This window comes from Xenia sp. Carnegie-2017, unplaced genomic scaffold (genome assembly GCF_021976095.1).
Source record: "Xenia sp. Carnegie-2017 unplaced genomic scaffold, XeniaSp_v1 HiC_scaffold_14, whole genome shotgun sequence".
NCBI classification, from domain to species: domain Eukaryota; kingdom Metazoa; phylum Cnidaria; class Anthozoa; order Malacalcyonacea; family Xeniidae; genus Xenia; species Xenia sp. Carnegie-2017.
Window position 1 is genome coordinate 7,777,561 of NW_025813447.1, and position 23,174 is coordinate 7,800,734.

A 23,174-nucleotide genomic window follows, 5' to 3' on the forward strand; every position below is an offset into this window, starting at 1 on the left:
AGTCACGCCAATAGTGAGAAGCGTAGAGCGTAGAGTCCTTTTTCCAAACATTATCATTGCAGCATCCCATTTTGTCGTGTTTGAAGGTAGACGTTATGCAACTTCCACTTAAGGTGTGAAATGGGTTTGCTGAAGTACTTCGGAAAGGGAATTGCGAGGGTTGGCGAACACGTCCGGTAAAGTTCAAAGGTCAGCTCGCTGTCAAGTTTGTATTGTATGTGTTCTTATGTACGTTTTGCTTTGCATGTGGTTGAATCGCCTGACTCCTGTTACCAATTTTGCTGCACAAACAAACTGCTTCGCACTTGCTGTGCTTAAGATATCGAAATTAAACATAAGTCTGAATATGTCTGTGTTACACATAACCTTTATGCTTTTGTTACGTTAGTATTGACCAAATATTAGCAAAGCTACTCTTTGGCTTTCGAAAGCCTCTTCTTGGATTTCGAAATTTCCGTAGTCTGCGAATCAAGTGAACTTGTCCTAAGTTGTTCCCATTAAAATGTCAAGTTTGTTTGCGTTCAAAATAAGATGATAAGCACGCGGTATTTTTGCACCCTGAAGCTATTGGAAATCGCTTCCCAATACAGGTTTAATTGGCTTGATTTCGTTTGTTTTCGCCTAGCAAGAGAGGATACATATGTCATTGACACTTCTTAAAGTTAACGAGACTTATCTGAAAGTTGAATTTGATTGGAATTTTGGTATTTCCTGAAGACGTAACACTAACAGAGAGTTAAAATTTTGTTATTGTAAGGCCCTATTGCACAAAACCGGTTTAATAACGGAATATGTTTTTAAAGCTTTTCTGACAATTTCGTGAAAGTTATTCTATCTCTACAGACAAGCCGATCATGGATAGTGAATCGTCTAATTGTAGAAACTGGGTTTTATCTATCACTTAGGAAGCCTTCCGAATATATTTGAAAATTTTGCTTTGCTTCGCTTTGTTACTGCAAGAAAAGATTAGAAATTGTGAGTATTGCTACTGTAGCTGTTGATTAGGTCTTCATCAAGATAACATAGTTTGCAAAAGTTCGCATGAGATTGCGATGTGTAATTTAAACTGTGTGTGATCGACATGTCAATGTGATTCTTATTCATGTGCACATGGTTTTATAAAAGCAGTTTGTTTGTATATTTGCATGTGTTGGTAATAAAACAAAGACTGATTAAGTAGCGAGCTATTTAAAATAGGTTATGTACCGGAAGATCATTGTTGTTGAATGCCTGTTGACGATAACAGGAACATGAAATATATTGACGTCATATTGGACTAATCTGTCGCGTAATTAGGATTTCGCCATACAAACGCGTTCATGGCTGCCCTGCAGATCGTCAATCGCCTTTTATGAAATTTCGCAATCAAGGCGAGGCGCTCGCTATTATTGTCTATTTTTCGCAATAGCACATGAATGACTTCGCAAAATTTATGACTGAGGGAATCTCGTAGTCGATTGTAAATTATGAGACAGTTACGATTCTTAGTTCCAGTTTGTTCTTATTGAAAATGTTTCTGCTGCTAATGAAATTATTATTTCTCCCAAATGCCACTGTATATTTGTGAGGTAACTAAATCTGGCTAATTGAATGTGCATGTTGTGTACGATTTGCTAAAACGTTTCGGATGGCAAGGCACAAATCTTGTAAAGGATGTTTAGATCGATTAGCGTTAGCGTTTATTTCTCTCGGTCAGTTTCTGATTTTCTCTCTCGTTCACCGACATCACCGGTTGCGGTGTGTGGAACTCTCGAAAATATATCATCATCTATTTCCGCAAACTATTCATTATATTTCAATTATAAACTAATAACATTAAATGTACCTTGCAGTGGAAAGTACTTACCAGCTTTGTGTGGTAATGTTATGTTCAGTTTGTTGTTATTTGACAACTAGGCACATATTTTTCGATCGCATGCATGGGGAAAATTTTTCCCATTATTTAATCTAATAGCTACGTTTGCGTTTTGTAAATCGGGCATGTTTTTGCTCACCCACGTGGATGTACGTCAACTGAATGATTAAAATATCAGATAAAGCGGATAATGATTTTCCATGCATTTAGGAGCTGCATACGCTGCACTATATACGTACACTTTCTATTGTATTTTGATCATAACATGGGAAAACCGAGTGAAAGGCTTGGTCATACCATAAATGCATCACAAAATTTGTACAGTTTTTTCTCTTGTTTTTGTGGTTGTCGTTAATATGTCGTTTCCGTTAAATATTTTGATGTCATTTATTCAAGAATGCTCTATGCTGATCTTTAGCAGAGGCGATTCAAGCTTGTAATGTATTTGTATAAGAACTGCGGAGCGTAAAAACTCTCTTTGTGCAGTTTGCGATTTTCTGTTGAATACCTCGACTGCAGACAGTGTAGTTGTTCCTGTCGGTTCGTATCTAAGTGCAATATCGTAAGTGGAACTGCTCCTCGATATTTTTTGCAAGCTTGCAGCCAACAGGACAGGGTCAGATAATTAGAAGTGTCAGATTATCGAGTTTGTAAAACTACGCTTTCCAAAAAACTCGTTGGCTCGTGTTTGCATGCATCAGACGAAATTTATATTCCCTCGCTTTCTACTAAGATGTAGCGATCCACAAGAACACGGGATGTAAAGGAAAAGACCGGAAAAGTCTTATTTCCTGGAAGACATTTGGTCTGCTGCGACCGAAAGCAGTAGCTACAATTTCTCTTCTATAATTGGTAAATTTGATATTTTGTTTACGAGTCTGCAAAAACGTTTCCTTAGCTAAATATTTCCCCATGTGAACACTCCCTTCTTGGGGTGGGAAGATTTTCATCTTGTGTGAATTCCAGGCATCATTTGCATGACTTGCCAGGGCGAACTTGCCTTTGTAGCTAAATTACTCGAGGTTTTGCGCGGAACTTGTTATTTTTGTGAAGCTATCTATTGCTATTTATGTAATGTTGGGTCTTGGGTAATCTCGTGACCATCAAGGTCAAGAGGTCAAAACAGCGAAATCCTGTAAAAACGCAAATGAAAACTTGCAACGAACGTCGAAATCTAGCAGAGGTCCAAAGGATGCTGTCAGTGCTCAGTATTTTTGCTTACAAGCGTTGTCCACGAACATTTCAATTGCAGTGAAAACTTTCTGATATAAGATTGCACTGGAAAGAAATTGATAAAGGTTTAAACATGTATTAAAGTGTGCTCTGATAAAAACATGCCTCATTTATTTTCCTTTTTCTTTCGAAGCTCGATAAATTTTATTATTTCTTTTAATGTTTGTCGTAATTCGGTCTTGCTTGATTCAATAGCTTGAAGCATTCCGCTGTCTGCATCCGTTCTCTTCTCACTCAAACTGCGTTTTGCCAGATAACGTTTCACCAGTTGCGCACTAAGTTTCTGCAAGGATAGAAAAGAGCGTAAACACAAATCATTTTTCAACATTCGAAATACACTCAATTCATATAAACTAGAAATCTGCTGCCTGCATCGTGCGTCTACTGTCATAAAAATGTCTTTACAGAGGCTGCATGCTTTTAATTTTGTTGGCAACTAGGTGGATTTTCTGTGTTGTGTTTAGTGTAGAGGAGCTTTCGTTCGCACGATGGTGAACAGCACGACAGTTTTAAAAAAGATGCATGATCAATTTGCGTTATAGATTATAAACTCCTGACAACATGAAAATTTCATCTCCCAGCGTGCACGTAATGAAACCCTTCGAACTTTCTGAAATCTCGCAACTTCCTGCCCAAAAATTTTTTGCATTAATCTAGCCGCATATCTCTTACACACAGTTACGGATTTAATGATCGCTTGTAATCTTCCAATAAATATAAATCTCGTTCATTTGAATAGTTTTTGTGATCAACTTTTTACTCATACAATATATATGATTTGCCACAGATCAATTATTATTCATAATGATCGGAAAAAATTCTAAGTATTCGCATCCTTTGACTGTAAGGAAATGTATTGTAAAAACATTGTTGACTAACATATTGAATTCGCATGATCACAATTATAACCAATTAACTAATTAAAGTGAGTATATGTTTTTACCAAATAGGCTTGCTTCCTCTGACTGCTATCAATAGTGCCTGCACGATGCAGGGAGAAACGCTTCTGAAAAAAAAACGATGATTGACGAATGACAACTTTCGATTGGCTTATTAGGGTTTGATCAATGTTTACATTAAGGAGTGTTAATTATTCGGGTTTAAGGAAGTTCATGGAGATGATAAACTTCCTCCCAACACCTGCTGTAGTTATTATTTACTAATTCGCATTTTTGTGATTATATATACACCACGTGTCACATGCAACCAAATCACAAGACTAATTTTTAATAACATTTCAAAAGCACTGGATAAAACTTCTTGTGTGGAAACGCGAAGCCAGTATTCCAATTTAGCCACCACGTGTTGCACAGACTACCTGGTACCTAGAAAGTGCGTTGAGCGTCTTTGTGGTTGTTTTTTCAATTAATCATTCCGTTTAAAGGCTGGATTTAGCAAAGACACTTGTGCAATTCAAATTAAAAACTATTCTCTTGGGCGAAAAAAAGAAAACGTTGAGTAATTTATTCAAAGACCGAATAATTTATTCAAGGAAGGGCGCAAAATTTCAAAGTTGAATAGGAAAATGGCAAATGCTGAACATTGGAATAATTTTCAACGTTTGACAATCGGTCTTTTCATAGAAACTGACAGGAAAAATCTGTCACAAGATAACTAATTGTATCTGGCTATCAGAACTGCTATAGCTAGGATTTTTTGACTATTGACTTCTGCAGTTTTTTTCATTACGCGGCCCATTGTGCAGCCAACAATTGTGAACGTCAAACAATGTGCAGCAAAAGGTACTGAGCGTTTTTTATGACATGAGCATCATTGGAGAACGCCTTAACTTTCCTTGTAAGGTGTTCTCATCTGCATATGGAATAATATTGAGTTCAATATTACGTATAACTCCATCTCCACTGGTGTAAAGCATAGGACATCTTATGACATCAACATCTCTTCTGATTTCCATGTAAGGTGTACAAGTCTGGAATGTGGATTATACTTAGTATAACTCCAGCTTCACTGCAAACAGCATAGGACACTGAGCGACTCTTATGATATCGACTTCACTGACAACACCCTTCCCACTTTCCTGGGAGACTGTTCCTGTTTGCATCTGTGGATAATATTGAATGAAACTCCAGCTTCCCCACTTGTACAGCATAGGACATCAACGTCTTTGGAGAATGCCTCGTTAACCTTATTGCAAAATGTTTAAATCTGCATCTGCGGTAATATTTAGCTCGACATTGAGAAAACTTACAGCTTTACCTTACGTGCAGCCTAGGGCCGGGTATTGAGTGTTTCTTATGATAACAGCATCCATTCTAACTTTCCTTGTTAGGTGTTCAACTTCACTGGACAACGCCCATCTAACTTTTATTGTAAACTGTTCAAGTCTCATCTGTGGGTAATATTGAGTATAATCCAGCTCTACCTTAACGCAAATTTTGTCCATGATATAGATGTATCAAATCTGCATCAAAAGTTCTTAAGTAGTATCGTAAGGTATTCCTGTTACCTTAATGAATATATTTTATTTCATTACTAAGAATGTGGTTTGACCCTTTGTAAACGATTACCACTTCGGAGCATTGGAAGCCGTGTAGATAGTGAAACGATTAAGATCTTTGCAGAAATTCTCTTTGATTGCATTCGCTATTTCAAAGCTGCCTTTGCGTTATTACCCCTATAGTTGAAGAAGCGAGACATAGCCAACATCGAAACCAATGAAAAATCATTTAGATTTTGTTTGGTGCTGAACATAGCTTTTTCCTTCAGCCATTTTAATCAAAAAATGTTTTACAGAAGATTTTGTAGTCAGTGAGCCCTACATCTTTCCTTGCTTGGCACATCTTGTCGAACGGAAAATAATGACTTTGGATAAATCTTTCCGTCATGAGATAACGAGTTTCACATTTCCCTTAAAACAACCAACTCAAGTGGCGTCTTCTAAATACTGGCAGACAGATCAGCTGCACGATCTACCAGATTGTGTGAAACGTGCATAGTAATGAGCGGAATCGTTACCATCAGTTTGGTTGGTCAAACAATGGTATAAATTTTAAATAGATATATGCTATAGATGTATGCTAGCAGCTAGCTCAACCTGAGAATCAAATTTCTGTTATAAGTAATATTTACATTAAAGGCAGTTTATTTCTCTTTGAGGTGCCACCTTTCCCTCGTCATTGCATTATTTGAAAAACAGGCTTTTTGCCAATAAAGCAATTGTTGTGCACGCGCCATAAATCATGGATTATTAAGTTTGTATATTCCGACCGATTGGCACTTAACTCTTGCAGATATGAAGCTCTTACTGAACGGACCCAATGCCTCCTGTGCTATGACTTGTAATGCAGTTGGTTATTTTGCTGCTCTTCCCATTAGCCCAAATTTTGTGTCATAAATTTCAAATCACCCACTTTTTTATTTCTTTGTACAGCGCTTTACTGTTCTGCTTTACCATTGTACAAGCAACAGTATAAGTCACCAGAAAATTAATATTGACGCACAGAGATCGATACCTGGAGGCTTTTACACTGAGTCCAAAAGCTTCCACTCATACTCACTGAGTGCAACGTAAAAATTGCGTTCTTTTTAAAAAATAAAAAAATCGTTTCTCTAAAGATGGCAAAATTGTCGCTTCAGCGTTTCAATTCCAGCAATCAGTGGAGCGAAAATGCAGTCTTCGAATAATTATGAGGTGATTTTTTAGCCTCGCTCAATGAGTGTGATTGACCTTTTAGAATACAGGCGTATTTCTTTATCTGGAGCAGCTTTTTACGACATGCTAATATTCGTCAGCGCCGTATTCTTTTTCCCATGATGATGAGAGTGAAAACTTAAACAAAGACATATTCAACATCATGCGAATTATGCCACGTTATTGTCCTAAGCGATTGAAAGAATTGTAGTGTAAATCTTGATTATAAATGTTGCCAAACTGTTACAATTGGTTTTTTATAGTTTTTCTGGTAAAATTCATCTCGATTTTTTTGGTCTGAAAATGAAATATCAGTTGTTCAAAATATTTGTCTACGGGCATGTAATGTAGGGGCTCCGCGAACATTTTAATCAACGCACAGCACTGTGTAAATTTTCTTGCTTATAACCAAAAGTAAGCCATCATTTACATTTGTTTACATTGAAACCATAAAGGCATTTGCATAGCGAGAGGAAAAACTTTCTAGCCACACTACTGACGACCAGTGTAGTTTCAAGGCCATTTAACGCTTTTGAAATATCCATCGTTATACTTACGATTTATAATCAGGGTCGTGGCAAACACATACTTAGTTCTTAGTTACATATCAGTAACAAAACCAGGAATACCTTAACGTGATACGATTTGCCCCAAGATTTGCCCCAAATCTTTTCGATGATCAGGTAAAATATTCTGTAAATCGTTTTGGGTGTCGGAATGATGTTGAACGGAGTAGGAAGTGTCGCGACGTCGTCGAAGAATTCCACCCACATCTGGGCTCTGGCGAACTTGTATTCGATTTCGATGTTGTCCTATAAAGCAATATATATATATATGAACGATGGGCGATGTTTGTTTTCTTTTGATTCCGTTATTTTCAACAGATTACTCTGATCATGCCTTATCGTTATGAGACCTCTCCCCTTCTCCCACTACCCGAATTAGTGATCTTCCTACGTCCACGAGTTTCTTCTGGACATTGCTTATTGTTAGTCGGTGCATGTAGCAACTAATAAAAAACACATGTGGACTTATAAGTTTGTTTTGTTGAGGAATTACTGCACTTGCTTTCAAAATGCCAATGACCACTGTCTTGAAGCAATTTCGCATCGCCATTTTTCTCTCAGTCATTTACATATTAAGCTTCACTTTCGTTGATGATATACGTCATGGTTTGATATAATATCAATATTTTATATGTGTTTTAATACGATAATATCAATATTATGTTTTGCACTTGTATGGACTGAAAATACCGTTTCCAAAAGTTTTAAGTTTATAGATTGCCTCTGCATATTGATTGCTTTTCAGGGCCATCTATTTTTCTTCTGTATTGTATACTAGTGAATTCACAGCTGTCATTTTTGACATTTAAAAGAGCTATTTTAGGCACCCTTTTTATGCTCTAAGACTTAGCTAAGGGAAAAGTAGCCACTAGAACCAGAAACACATCTGGTGGGTGTGGAGGAGCGATCCCCCGGCTTTTTTGACATCATAAAAGTTTGTGTCCATAAGCTGATTGAGGACGATGAAAGTTGGTCCCACTAAGTTGGACTTCTTTATGATATTAAGTTACTACAAGAGTCGGTCCCAGAACGTAAACCCCATAATATTTTTAATTTTTTTTGGGGGGGGGGCTGCACTCTTCACAAGAAAGAGGGGCATTTGTTGTACCATCTAACCTCAATTTGTTGATAAGAATTGGCCATCATTGCAATAAGCATATTTAGAAGAACGATCATCGTTGAAGCATGATAGACCGTAAACAATGCAGCACTCCAAAACTGGATCATGTTGGTGTTGTCAAACGCTTTCAAACTCGTTAATTCGATCATATTGAAACTTGCCCACGACATTGTAACAACGCTGTTCAATAACCTTACGATGAAAAAATTGAAAAGTTGTTTAATTGCTAAAAGTCACATGTGCTCAGCGGGGAAAGATTATAGTGTTTGCCTTAAAGGGATAAAACGAGCTATACAACGGCATGGTATGATATGGTTGTAGTATATTGATGAATGTTAAAAAACCTTTTTAGGGAAAAGAAGTCTGTTTTTATTACCCATTGTAGTCACCATGCCATGACAAGCCAATAAAACCGTTTTCTTCTATGTTTGTTATGTTATTGTTATTGGTAAACGACTGTCTTGTCGAGTTCTTGCTTGGATAGTGTTTCGAGGAGTTGTAGAGCATGTGCATTCCTATTGAGAATGACCACAATACGACACAACTTATGAAAGCAAACTGGGCAATAACGCGTACCATTCTGCTCAAACAGAGTTGGAGAAGACCCAGATAGCGGCTAATTTGACACAAATAGATCAGTCGAAAGAAACTCATGACGATTCCTGCTGCGTAAAAACCATCTGCGATGCTTATGATCATCTTTAACTGCTCGGTGTAATTCGAGCTCGAGAACGAGGCTTTAATCGCTACTGTCGTCCAAATAAAAAAAGCGCCGAATAGCATGAGCAACATAGATAGGTCCATCCAGTTCCAACCGCTGGACAAATAGCGCAGTAGTCCCTCGCTCCAAAGTTGCTTGTATTCTGACCACATCAGACCCAAAACATAACATATTATCAGGAATTCCAAACCACTTGGTGTGTCACCGGCTCGTAGTTTTAGAGACTGGGTGGACGAGAGGGCCAGGAGCAAGAGAAATATTACAAACGCTACTGTGTGGTTGATAAATTTTATCAGTGGTTCTTTCATCGTTATGGATGAATTCCAGCAAGGAAGTACGATGTACGCCACTGCCATCAATGGGAATATAAGAACTCGAGTCGTCACAAAACGTATTTTGTATATGATGTTGTTGTTTCGCCACCCTTTGGCACATTTGAAGATGAGTGACATCAGAAGATGTTGACTAAATGTGTGTGCAACAAACTAAAATGAGAAAGATATAGATTTTGCAAAGAAAATGAATGACTGTTGAAATGATTGTTCTGCGGTTATATTTTTTGTGCGTTAACAGTCGAATCTCTCGCAAGAAACATCCTCGATTTTTATAATTACAATCGACATTAAGAATTAACTGTTAGCTGTTAGCGAATATCACAACGGAGACTGCACGAACAATGAATGAGGGCCTGTTTATATGGAGCCGAGTTACCCGGCTGAGCGAGTTACTCGCTCAACCCGGCTTGAAAAAGTGATCTATTATATGGCACCGGGTAACTCGGCTAGTACTTCCGTTCATTTGTCTTAAATGAAGTTCGGCAATGCTAACTATGAGCAAGGGCGCAGTGTTTAAAAAGTCTCACAGTTTCGCAGCAAAAATGGAATGGGTGAATATAAAATTAAAAGTATGATATGAGTATGTTTTTGTATAATCATGCTGCAAGTACAAGGCTTAGTAGGCATGCGTACAAACAGAGCCAATTTTCTCGCCTAGCCGAGTTACCCGGCAAATGCGTTTATATGATAAAAATTCATCTCGCCTAGCCGGGTAACTCGCTTACACTAACCGAGTTCCCGGTAAGGCGAGTTACTCGGATGTGTCATATAAACGATTCACTGGGAAATGCATTCATTTTATATAAAGGGCCGAGTAAACCGGCTTGGCGAGTAACTCGCTCATCCGGGTAACTCAGCTCCATATAAATAGGCCCTAAGAAAGGGTTAGGGCATTATACCGTGTGTTCTATGGGATTTAAAGTCCCCGGCATTAGAAAGAACATTTTAAAGGCTAACCGTCTTAGAACATAGCCAAGCCGCGAGGGTGTTAATTACATCTTATTTGTATTTTCTATTAAGAGAAAGCTAAAAAGGAAATCGACAATAATAACACAACATCCAAATTAGTATTCTCTATATAGAGAACACTAAAGAGATATATAGAATACCGATAAGCTAATGCTCTCCATTGCTTTTAACTTATGTCTCCATTTTCTTTGAGCTTTAAAGCCCTTACCACTTCGTGAATTTAGGCAATGCGAGGAAAAGAACATGAAAATACTGGATGCTGATTGGCAAGTGTCTTTCACTATGTTCTAACAATAGTTATTACATACTTGTGTCTGTGTATGTATATTTAACAAATAGATAACATTAACCGTTGTCTATGAAGTTATAGATACACGGCTATGACGTCATTTGTGATAAAAACTGAAAAAGTGGCCACGAGCCGTCGGGTGGGTGACTTTTAGTTTTAAAACAAATGTAACTGTATACACAACGGTTAAATGTTATCTATTTGTTTTATATAATAAAATCAAAAAAATGCCCAAATTAAACTGTCAAACAGTTTGTTTTCTTTGTCCCCCAACACTTGGAACATTGAAAAGTCTTGATTTTGCAAATATCACGCTTACGTGATGTATGGGATTGAAGGAATATTATTCGATAGCTTAATCACGTGATAAAATGTGATTAGCTAACAAAATAAACAAGCAATGGCTGATCAATTTTGTTGAAATTTTGTTATCGAAGACGAAGTACAAGACAATGTTTGAAAACAGGGTTTTTTCTTTTCTTTTTGCTCAAATATGTCCACTGCTTTAACCAGGCATTCTTAGTCCTTTTATTTGCCCATTCAGTGATAAATTCAAGTAAATATTCAATTAAAGTGGCAGTTCGTTTGTCATTTAAAAACAAGAAATTTTCTGTGAAGTCAATTCCGTGCGTCTGTCCTCTTATAGATCATAGCTCTCAACCAATGAAATTGCTCAAATTCTTCTGGTTATTATATAAACGTATATGTTTATATGTATTTTGCCGGTGTATTTTTGTATGTGTATGTGAATAATTATGTAAAATTTGTATGTATATTGGGCATTCTCTCTTATTGATATTTATATTACATGAATTTATGAAAGGAAAAACACTGCACTTTGAAGCCAACTAATGAGATGCATCGCATTACTGAACAATCCCACTCAAATTAGAAATTTTTTTCAAAGAGGGAGTATTTGCTACGAAAGCCATGAATTTTGAAATGCAGTAGAAGTAGAAGCTTAGACGTGTATTTCAGGCTTTATACTTCAATGTTCTAAACACGAAGACAGCCACGAATCATCGATTTTTTGGAATATGCAATATTCATTTAAGTGCTGTCTGAAACAAGCGCATGCAAAACAAAACGCAAAATTTTTCTAGCACTTAGTATTATGTAGTTAAAACGTGACTGTTCTGTCAAAGTCTCGCGGCATGCATTTCGAAAACCTTTTTCTCGACAATAAATAACATACATTGTGTTAACTTTGTAGGACGGGTCAAATGCAATTTAGTGGACACCTTATATCGCTGATCAACAAAAAAGTGCAGCAGGGTCAGGAAAACAATAAGCGATGCGTAAGAGTCATGCGAGTTCAACTAAGTTAATAGCTTAGATTTAATTTCAAAATTCAAAGTTGTTATTGTTTGACATTTTCCTGTTAAAATATACTGCAATATGCGCCCACAGTCTTCATGGTCGCCGCAAATGGCTACTGGTGTCCGCTAAACTCATTGAGTTCTATAATAACTGGAGGGGCTAACTTTACTGGGGCGAGGATGCCAAAAAAATGGCGGCCAAAGGACGTATTTCCGCTGAAATGATCGCTTTGCAGAAAAATAATATTCTCGACCTCCCCCTGGTGTCTATTGTAAATTATAAAGAGTTTTTCAAAAACAAACACGATATCACAGAATATGGATATCGTTAGTTCCATATTCTGTGACGATATCTTTGTTGGCATTTCTTTTATAATGCCAACACTTCAATCGTTCAATCGTTGGATGTCGTAGTTTCCACAAAAAGGAACAAATCGCTTCTCACAGGTGAGTTAGTTGTTTGTTTTGTTAGTCCGTCAACGATTGAAAAGCAATTATACATGCACTTGAAAAGCCATAAAATACATATTAAAGATCGTATTTTTTAGACTGACTTGAACGCCAAATATACTGATGTTTTCCAGTTTTTGTTTATAAAATTCTGCATACTTTTCTGTCATTTGTTAATGCATGAAATCGTAAATTTACCCATTTATTTGCAAAATAGTTTCCCTAAAGCAAAAAAGACCCTGCACACATTTTGCTCTGTGAGTAAGTATCAAAAAGAAATGATCAGCTCCAACGGTACCCATGATTTGGAGCAGAGCTTGTTATGTTCTATTTGCTGACAACATGCAGGGAAGACCAAGGAGTAAAGATGACTGGAAGATGTTATTGACCAGGCAGAGTCTTAAAAAATGATAATGCTGTAAAGATAATTGATTTATTGTCTGCCCTATCCAGAGTTATTTAATTTGATCATGGTCAAATTCTATGGATGGAGACAATGGATTCACTAAGGATGCCTTGAATGCTTTGAAGTTAAAGTTCATGATCCAAAGAAAGATGGCAAGAAGGTTGTGTGTGTTTTGATGCTTAATGAAATGTCAATTCACAAACATATAAAATGGAAATGGAAGGCCATAAAGTTTGTGTCTATGTAAACATTTGTACTGAGATTGATGATGACTCGATGCAGATGTGAAGCTTCAAACTGTATAAGCCATTGGGTTTTATGTAACTTAATGTTTAAATCATGTCATATCTTTATCAAAATATTTTAGTTGAGTGTTGTATAAATGTTACTAATATCTAATGCACTACACTGCAGCATTAAAGATTCAGTGATGAAACCTTTAAAGTTACTGTACTGTATATTTCTTCATTATAACAGTTTTTGCTTTAAGAAACAGTTTGAGCTTATGTACCTAGTAAAGTACAGAATGGAGATTTATCATATGCATTATTGCTACTTTTTTAAAGAAACGTTTTTCACTTTTCAAAGCTTTCCTACAAATTTTTTGCTTCTTATTTCTTTTCATGAGATTGATGATATATGGTTAATATAATCCAATAACTTTATAATTTCTAAAAAGCTTTTAAGCTTCTAGCATAAAAGTACACTATAGGTATTTGATTCATTTGGTTAAATTGCCTTGCTATGACATATCAACTTGCACTTCATCATTCTTGTATGAACAAAACACCAGATGTGGATACTCAGAGAACAAAATGCACTACCAACTGCTTATGAAATTTATTATTGAGGTGAAAACTGTGTTAATCATTCAAATTGTGTACTTATATTGCAAATATAGGAAAAACAAAACAAAGTGAAAAAGAAGGGTAGGAGTATTAAAACTACAAATGAATTATAAACACCATTGGAAGCATAAGTGTTTTGATGATTATTTGCATTTTGCCCAATTCATATATCAATACAACAAAATCATAATGTGCTACAACTTTACAAGTATTTGATGCAGTTGCACTTCAGAACATCACAAAAAGGTTACTTAAAGTAATTTCTATACAATATTGTTTGTTTTCATTTACCAAAGCTATGCAGACTTGAGTCTTTTTGAAATTTAATATGAAACTCAATTACAGAAAATCCGTAAATATCCAGAGATTTAATATTTACTTTTTTTAAGAAACAAGTAAAAATCCTACAATTGTGGCGAAAAAAGCCATTGCCCATTGCATGAAAAGAAGCAAAATAGCAATGATAACAAATAAGCTAACTTCTCTCTCGTGAACCGTGGAGATGAACTATGATATACTTTTTTGAATAGAAATAGCCATTTGGTTTTATGTAACTTAATGTTTAAATCATGTCATATCTTTATCAAAATATTTTAGTTGAGTGTTGTTTGAATGTTACTAATATCTAATGCACTATACTGAAGCATTAAAGTTTCAGTGATGAAACCTTTAAAGTTACTGTACTGTATATTTCTTATATAGTTCTTATATTTCTTATATTTCTTTAAGAAACAGTTTGAGCTTATTTACCTATTAGACAACAGAATGGAGATTTACCATATGCACTATTGCTGCTTTTTTAAAGAAAAGTTTTTCACTTTTCAAAGCTTTTCTACAAATTTTTTGCTTCTTATTTCTTATCATGAGATTGATGATATAGAGGTAATATAATCCAATAACTTTCTAATTTCTAAAAAGCTTTTAAGCTTCTAGCATAAAAGTACACCATAGGTATGTAATTCATTTGGTTATATTGCCTTGCTATGACATATCTACTTGCATTTCATCATTCTTGTATGAACAAAGCACCAGATGTGGATACTCAGAGAACAAATTGCACTACCAACTGCTTATGAAATTTATTATTGAGGTGAAAACTGTATTAATCATTCAAATTATAATGCACTTTTATTGCAAATATAGGAAAAACAAAACAAAGTGAAAAAGAAAGGTAGAAGTATTAAAACTACAAATGAATTATAAACACCATTGGAAGCATAAGTGTTTTGATGATTATTTGCATTTTGCCCAATTCATATATCAATACAACAAAATCAAAATGTGCTACAACTTTACAAGTATTTGATGCAGTTGCACTTCAGAACAACACAAAAAGGTTACTTAAAGTAATTTCTATACAATATTGTTTGTTTTCATTTACCAAACCTATGCAGACTTGAGTCTTTTTGAAATTTCATGTGAAACTCAATTACAGAAAATCCGTAAATATCCAGAGATTTAATATGCACTTTTTTAAAGAAACAAGTAAAAATTCTACAATTGTGGCGAAGAAAGCCATTGGCCATTGCATGAAAAGAAGCAAAATAGCAATGATAACAAATAAGCTAACTTCTCTCTCGTGAACCGTGGAGATGAACTATGATATACTTTTTTGTATAGACTAAAGAGTTTAATCGATCAAACAAGTTTGACGCTGGTAAGAAAACGACGCACATCTGCATTCATACATGTGTAGCCGACATATAGGTCTTTTGTCGATAGTTATAAATGCATCCTCGTAGGAGCAGATAACTGACAACCACAGTTGACTCGTTGCTATGAATTTAAGGTTTTTACCTTGATTTTCATCAAAAAATTGCTTGCCGAATCCCAAATACACACATGCATTTTCCTCACTCTTTCCTCAGGAGGGAGTGGGAAATTGTGAAATTTTCGGAAAAGCGGTCAATTTCGGTAAATCTCAGCGGCAAAGGACGAAATCCGCCATTTTTTTGGCATCATCAGATATCTAAGGCCGCGCTTGAGATAGCCGCTCCAGTTCATTGAGTTCTATAATAACTGGAGGGGAAACGTCAGCAAAATTACTATAAATTATCAGCGCGCGGCCGCGTGGTCAAAAACATGGCGGATTTTGGTGGTCAAAGTCAGCGGAGAGACGCGGGCTCATGAAATAAAATTTTTGTCGCCCACCCTGATTTGACCACCACAATTGCGAGTATAGAAAATATCAAAACTATTTATTTTCCTAACATAAACACTTTTTTAAAATTTTATTTATTAAACTGCCAACTTCTGTGGTTTGCGGATGCTGAAATAGCGACAGAAAAGGGAACATTTCTTGACTCCGGTAAGTAGCACAGTATTAGTTTTACTATTTTGTTTTTAACACGATACTTGAAGAGTGTTTCTACTACTAAGTTTTAATTTAAAGTTATTTTGGTCCAGTCTTGTTTGTTCTTCACTTAATCGCTCGCCAGACGTGTCGAAGCTGTCAATTTTTATCGAGTTTTGCATCCATCTTGTATCATTTTCAAGGCATCAAGCTAAACTCTCCTGATTTGAATTGAGTTTACCTCCCAAAAATGGGGCATAATTTGTTCATGTTTTTTTTGAAAAGATGAAGGGAAAGTTTACAACAGAGTTGTGTTGAAATTGAATGCAGTGCCATGCAAAATTAATGCGAACTATGGTATATGTTGTATAATAAAAATAACTATTAAACTGTTTGCCTGCTCAATTTGACTGAATGTATAGTGTAGACAATTATAATGGGTTTGGAAAGTTGGATTTATGCAAACAGTTTTAAAGTACTACTTAGCGTTTCTGTAAATGAAGTATTTATTGTTATAGTAAACTGGTTACTACTTCAAAACCAAGATAAGCAATGTGCTAAGATTTGTTGCATATTATGTGTTGAGCAATGTGCTAAGATTTGTTGCATATTATGATTATATCATTAATATGCATGAAAAATTAAACATATTATTGTCTCATCTCATCAAATCCATACTTGTTATGATTCCAGGTGATCCACAAATTCACATCGGATGCATTGGTTACAATGAAGTTGGATGTAGAAGAAGCAAAAATAGATGGCAAAGAAATTCTTTGTGTCTTATGAAGAATTAGTAGAAATTTATAAAAAGAATTCTTTAAACAAATTGTAAACAAATTTAAATTTGCTCATGGTCAAGCAACCTAGTCAAAGAAGCAAAGTCTGTCTTCAACATGTGACCTTTCCAATTATTTAGTTTCTTTGTACAAAATACTATTTTCAAGAAACTTGATTTGTAAGTCTTTCATTAATATTTTTTTACCAAAAGATAAAAGGAACTAATTCAAAGGCTTGATGTAAAATACAAAGATTTAACAAGTTGTTTATCATTTAATTCCCAAATGTTAGTTTGTACATATAAATAATTAGTATTGGTAGCTGTAAGTTGTTTAAGCAAAACAGAAGAGTAGTAGTGCTCGAAGGGGTTAGCACTTTTGAAAAATTATATCTTGTTCATGACATATATTACTCAATTCCAAAAAACTGTAAGTAATGCACAATAATATCTATAGAACTTGATAAATTTCTTTGAACACCTACACTGTCAAATAACTATTTTGCCTTCATGCAGCAATAGACAGTGTTTTTGTCAGAGAAACCAATGCACTTTAGTTTCCAAGTTTGTAATTTCAATGGAAAATTAATGTAGTTCTGTTCAGTAATAGATCCAAGATTCTGCCAAGCTGTTTACAAAATACAAATTACCAAGCAACAGTGTCATGGTGTTTTGAATTTTTTTCTTTTTTGTAGCTCTTCTGGTTCAACATACTTTCTTTATGAGTTTTCAGTAGATTTATCAGGTAATGACAATACACCTATGATACTTATCCATGGTAAACTTTCAGTTGACTTATGTCGTAGGACTGAAGCAAACATTTTCTCGCTTCCTTAGGAGCATTTTTACACAGATTTATTTATTTGAAGCAAGAAAAATTGGTGCACCAAACTGTTTACCAACAGTCAAACACACAAAAGCATGAAATAATGTATAAGTTTTACGAGATTGACAGGTCTAGTAAAGAATGCCGTTTGATTTTCACTTTTAAAAGGCTAAAATGTCATAAAATAACTTAAATGTTACATCCAAAATATGCGTTTCTCTACCGTTGATCTTCTTTATTTTGATGTGTGTCTGTACTATGTTTTCACGCAATGCTGAAGCATTATTTTCACATGATATGCTGTCGGTATCGTAATTGTTTTTTTTCTCACTTGTTTTCGTTCATACAAACAGTGTTAGAAATCAGGAGGGAGTGAATATTGAAAAAAATGTTTAAAGTGGAAGTTTTGACCAGAGCCCTCTATTAGTAAGAGTTGGGACAAACGGTCTGGGGCGAGCGCGGAGCCGCCATTTTGGTTCCTACTTGCAAAGTTTAACTATAATAATACTATTGGAAATTGGGTTTATATGCAAAAGAAGAAGGCAATTTAAGCTTATTCCATGGTAGTATCAAATATATTAGGAATAATAGCAAGCTCTTTGCGTTTTTTTAACGATTTGCGGCAGACCTGATTTAATTTCATTGGTTTGAGCTTCGTTTGCGGTTTACTAGTTCGTGCTTCAAATTGATCGTGACCCATTGTAAGAAGTATTTTTCGTACGTGAACGTGTTTTCTCGGCTTATGTTCCGACTCTGTAACAAGTTTTCAAGATCTTTAAGCTTGGTGGCAAGCGGCAATGTTATCCTGGCATCAGTGTTATCAAATACTTGGACAAGACTTTGTTCGAAACTTCGAATCATAGTAATCATGCAGTTTTGGTCGGGAGAGATTTGTGTTCAAGATTTGTAACAATTTAATGGTAGTGAGTGGTTTATGCCCCCCAATTTGATCCAAACATGACATTTTTTATTCTGAAAGATCACAAAATTTTCTTGCTCAGCAGAAAACGACAGACTTTACTTTTTAGTTATTGAAATATGCAATGATTTGACCAAGATGCATTTGGCCTTAAACGTTTTATTCCTTTATATGAAGTTATTTCGTTTTTATCACTTTATAAAGTATTAAAGTTTATTTCTAATAAAGTTTGTTGGGGATTCTGCTGAAAATTTTGGTGAAGCATTTCTTTAAAATGAATATATTATTTCTATAATATGAAACATTTCTGTTGTTGAAGAACAGTCTGTTTGCTATAAATGCTACTGTTTGTAGTCTTTTATACAGCATATGAGTCTGATCCAATCTTTAATTTAGCAAAGAGTTAAATTTATTGGTTGAGGAATGACGAAACTTCTATATGTGTTTAATGATCAAACAGGGGTGTGTTGGAGGGAGCTCAGCCCCGTTTGTTCAAATTCTATGCCTTGTATTACCAGTGAAATATATATATCAAAAAGCTAGCAGCACCTTAATATATATCAGAAAGCCAGCAATATTTTAATATATATGAGAAAGGCAGCAACAGTTGTAATATACATTAAAAAGCCCAAATAGCTGAAATTATGGAGATATGCCTCTGATCTTATAAACCAAAGCCTACAATTAAAATATCATCGACAAGTCTAGAAGAGAAGTAATGTTCTACTTTGAGCTACAGAGTAGGGTACATTTGTACAATTCATTACCAAAAATATATTGTACTCAAATGTTACAGTGAATATCCTAATTATAATTACTTCATTTTTAAATGATGAAAAATAATAAATACAACATGGAAAATCATAAGAGTTTCTGTGATTTGGTGTAGTTGTTTCAGTGTGGAAGTGGCTGAGAATTGAGAGGTTTGTAGATTGACCAATTTCAGGACATAATGAGAAATCATCTTCGATTAAAAAACAAGCTTTGGAGTAAGAAAACTATTGAAACTGCATCAGCACGAACTTTTCAATGTTATTTGGCCCAAAAATGTTTCTCTACTTGAGTCAGTTAATTGAACCTTATATCAAAAGCAGTTCAGCACAACAATCACCATACGCAATCAAATTTCGTAAGTTCGACGAAAAGGTATTTCTTTAATTTTTTTCGTAATCCTCGATTCTTGCGATATGTAATGACATTTAGTAGTCTTCAACAATCAGTTATTACACACTTATCCATAAAAAATCGCAATATTATCTCAAAATACTGTATTACTAGCAGCAATTGCTATATAAACACAAGCTGAAATTTGAAAACTAGGAACCAAAATGGCGGAAATTGATCAGGTGATCAATATTGCCCAATCAACGTAAGCTAAACGGATAACAATAGATGTCCCAACTCTTACTAATAGAGGGCTCTGGTTTTGACCACCAAAATCCGCCATTACCGCCATGTTTTTGACCACGAGGCCCAGGCCCCTTTGCCCCTCCAGGTCTTACAGAGCTCAATGCTCCAGTTATTATAGAACTCAATGGCTAAACTGCGTTCTAACCACTGATCTCGAAATAAGACTGGATGAAGCATCTAGCACGAAAGTTGAAAACAAAAAATAAGCAGCGCCGTCATTACTAAGGGACCAACTTTCAAAAATAAGGAGCAAATTTAATGTGGATTTGTACGCAAATAATCATGAATTTTTCAACATGTAACTACATAAACATAACTGAGGGATATATCAGTTTATAAAACAGTTAAAAATACGATGAAATATGATGAAATATGATCAAAATGCAGCGATTTTTGTTATCGGTAACTCTACTTTGGTATGGAAAAAACTATGGAAAACAGCCCAGAACTGCATGGAAATATCTAGAGTTGTTGGAATCGTAGTTGAGAAGTACAAACTGATTAAATAATCTCATTTACGATCATAAACTAATCAATCCTTCAAAATTACGAGCCTTTTTTACGAGTGATTTGGAGTGAAACCTGTATGCGTTTTGTTTTATACGGCCGATTATTCTTTCTGAATCGCTTTACTATCGCCACAAAGGTTGTTTTTCATATTCTGCGTTATCTTAAAGCATGATTTGGCCATGTGTTGCTATGTTTTCCCTAGTTTTGTTAAAAAATCTTTCGATGTGTTGGTCCCTTACTAACAGCGGCGGTGGCTTCAAATTCGTTTATTACAAATATACAGTTGCTTGATCCAGTCTTTTTCGGATCAGTGGTTCTACCCATTGTTTTCGAGTCGACTTACTAGATTGGTCAGTGCTGTGAGTCGTATTTGTCAACAGGTCTTATGATGTTTATATCTTCACTATAGCCGTAGTTATTGCATGCTATTTTAATTACAGAACAGGAAAAATGTGTGTGAGTATGAAATGAAGGCGGGCTCTCATATTTTATTCATATAACGAAGAGCTCTTGCCGAAGAGCCTTTTCTTTTTGCAACAACGGTAGCAATGGCTTTGTCAAACGTGTGACTGTAAAATTATATGCCAAAAAATATCAAAATATACAGAACGTTTATCTGACTCTCGCACTATTTTGTAGAATATTTTTAGGTTATGTAAGTGTTTACACATTGTAATATCATTGTGTCAATAAGCATAATGAATATTTATCATTAAATAGTGCATGCTGACTGTTTTTATCAATATATACAGGCAAATGTCGACTGACCACCCGCAATATCATAAGCATTCCAAGTTTTTAGCAAAACATTTTGTCATGATTTTTCATGAAGAATATGAAGACTGTGCATAAAGTTTCTACTAGTTCAAACCTACCTCTTTTTGATGCATAGAAATAGCCATTTTAAGCAAATCCAGTCGTCTGTCGCCATTAATTGCTTGCGTATTATCTTTGTGAGAGTAGTGCAAAATCGTCTCCTGTTCATTTGAACCGTAGCACTCGCCGAGTAAGCTCACGGCCAGTTGTTTGCTGGACTTGTAAAGATCGCTGTACTCCTTTTCGAATTCGTCTTCCTGACTCGCCAGCGATTTCATTTTCGTGCTCATGGAAAATGCTGTCAGAATAGGGTCTTCGGAGGTCATTACTATCCAAATAGGATTTGCAAGAGCCTTATATAGACTCAAGCGTTTTTGCGACGTTTTCAAATAGTCCAGGTGACATCTATCACAAGCACATTGGGTGTCGTGTGGTGTTTCAATGCCATATCCTCTCGACAGGAAAAACCTCGTTATGTCGGAATTGCCATTTTGTGCCGCAACAATGAGCGGTGGGAAATTCTCTTTGCACCAATAATAACCACCTTGTTCACCTTCCAAGAACGCAGTATCCAGATTATTGCCATCGAAAAGTGCCTCGACAACGGGAAGCGCACCTCGGTGGACGGCGTTTAGTAACGTTTCCTTTATTTTATCATAATTAATACGGCAAAAACATTCGTGTTCTTCTTCATTGTGTCCGTGAGGCGCCTTCTCGCTCTTAGTCGGCGAGATGCACAAAGTGATATCGTTAAACTTTACAGTATTTACATCAGATGTCCGTGATGTTACGTTTTCGGACGTGTTCTTGTAATAGGCTGTGTTCCCAACGGGTTTTTCTTCCATATTCGCATGTGTGTTTGTTTTTAGAAAAATCAGCTTATCGGAAATGTGGTGTCCATATGGATCGTGCTGAAGTAATAAGATATAAAACAAGTATATCTTTAAAGTTTATTCAGCTTTACTTGTAAATTACATATTCTCTGTAAACGTCCCGTTTGTTAATGATTTGCAGATTTTATAATTAAAAGCACGGCGTTACGTTTCATCGTATTTTTATTGCTAGCGCGGTCTGAAAGTTGATTGTTCATTCAAAAGACAAGTCGACCCTATTTATGTTGAGTTATAATGCTCTGACCTGATTGGCTGGCGTCAAGCCAATAATCACGACGTCAAAATGCGGATCAACATACGTAGCAGGCGAACAAGATCGATATTTCTAAATACATGCACGCTCCATGTCAATTATCGTGCGGCAGCTGCCTTCTTAGATTAATAGCTGTGTGACTCGTGACCATTCCTAAATTTGATATATGCGAATCACAATAGTTCTCATTAAGACAATGTTTTAAAAGTCGCCCATATATCATGCAGGTGTCGTACATCGACAATGAAATTCTTTTAAAATCAACAAAGCTCAGCTTAGCGACGATTTGTCAAACATTTTTCAAAAAAAGTTTCGAAATTCCATTAACTTGATCTTCACACCTTTTTTGACCCCTTTCTGTTTGCGAATGAAAGTAATTTGACGTTTTAGTTCGTTAATTTTAAATGCGTGGAAACTAAGTGACAGAAAAATCAAACCTTAGCGGAATGAAAAACGGCGCTGACGCTGGGATCTGCTAATTTTAGTTGCATGACTTCAATGTCCTGAATTGCGTGCATTTGAAGGATGTAAACCTGTGAACCGACGTCCATAGGTAATTTTGTGAATGTTTTCGTTATTAGAAATCATCGTGCAGTGTCTATATAATTTCTTTATTTATATTCAGTGACTGTAACGTTGACATTTTGAGCAGACTTTTGTGACAATTTTGTTATCCGAAATTTCGGATAACACGCCGAAATTTGTTTAATATT

The 23,174-nt window shown here is 35.5% G+C and overlaps 2 protein-coding genes across 2 annotated transcripts; both read right to left on the reverse strand.

The window, feature by feature from the left end:
• Nucleotides 1–3,148: 3,148 nt before the first annotated feature.
• LOC124435186 (short transient receptor potential channel 4-like) lies at nt 3,149–9,627 on the reverse strand. The gene is made up of 5 exons (XM_046985133.1): nt 8,803–9,627; nt 8,423–8,618; nt 7,370–7,552; nt 4,032–4,094; nt 3,149–3,371 (listed from the first exon to the last, which is right to left on the reverse strand). The coding sequence occupies exons 1-5, from the start codon at nt 9,597–9,599 to the stop codon at nt 3,195–3,197; spliced, it is 1,416 nt and encodes a 471-aa protein (XP_046841089.1). The 5' UTR covers nt 9,600–9,627; the 3' UTR covers nt 3,149–3,194.
• Nucleotides 9,628–21,155: 11,528 nt separating this feature from the next.
• On the reverse strand, nt 21,156–22,160 carry LOC124435188 (short transient receptor potential channel 4-like). Its single transcript, XM_046985134.1, has one exon. The coding sequence runs from the start codon at nt 22,158–22,160 to the stop codon at nt 21,360–21,362; it is 801 nt and encodes a 266-aa protein (XP_046841090.1). The 3' UTR covers nt 21,156–21,359.
• Nucleotides 22,161–23,174: the final 1,014 nt, after the last annotated feature.

Coding starts and splice junctions, on each gene's coding strand:
- LOC124435186 (XM_046985133.1), bottom strand. CDS start 9,599: ATGTCACTCATCTTCAAATGTGCCAAAGGGTGGCGAAACAACAACATC. Junction 7,553..8,422: donor ATTCTTATCAACAAATTGAG/GTTAGATGGTAC, acceptor ATTGCTTTATAG/GACAACATCGAAATCGAATA. Junction 3,372..4,031: donor AGAGGAAGCAAGCCTATTTG/GTAAAAACATAT, acceptor CTATCCTTGCAG/AAACTTAGTGCGCAACTGGT.
- LOC124435188 (XM_046985134.1), bottom strand. CDS start 22,160: ATGGAAGAAAAACCCGTTGGGAACACAGCCTATTACAAGAACACGTCC.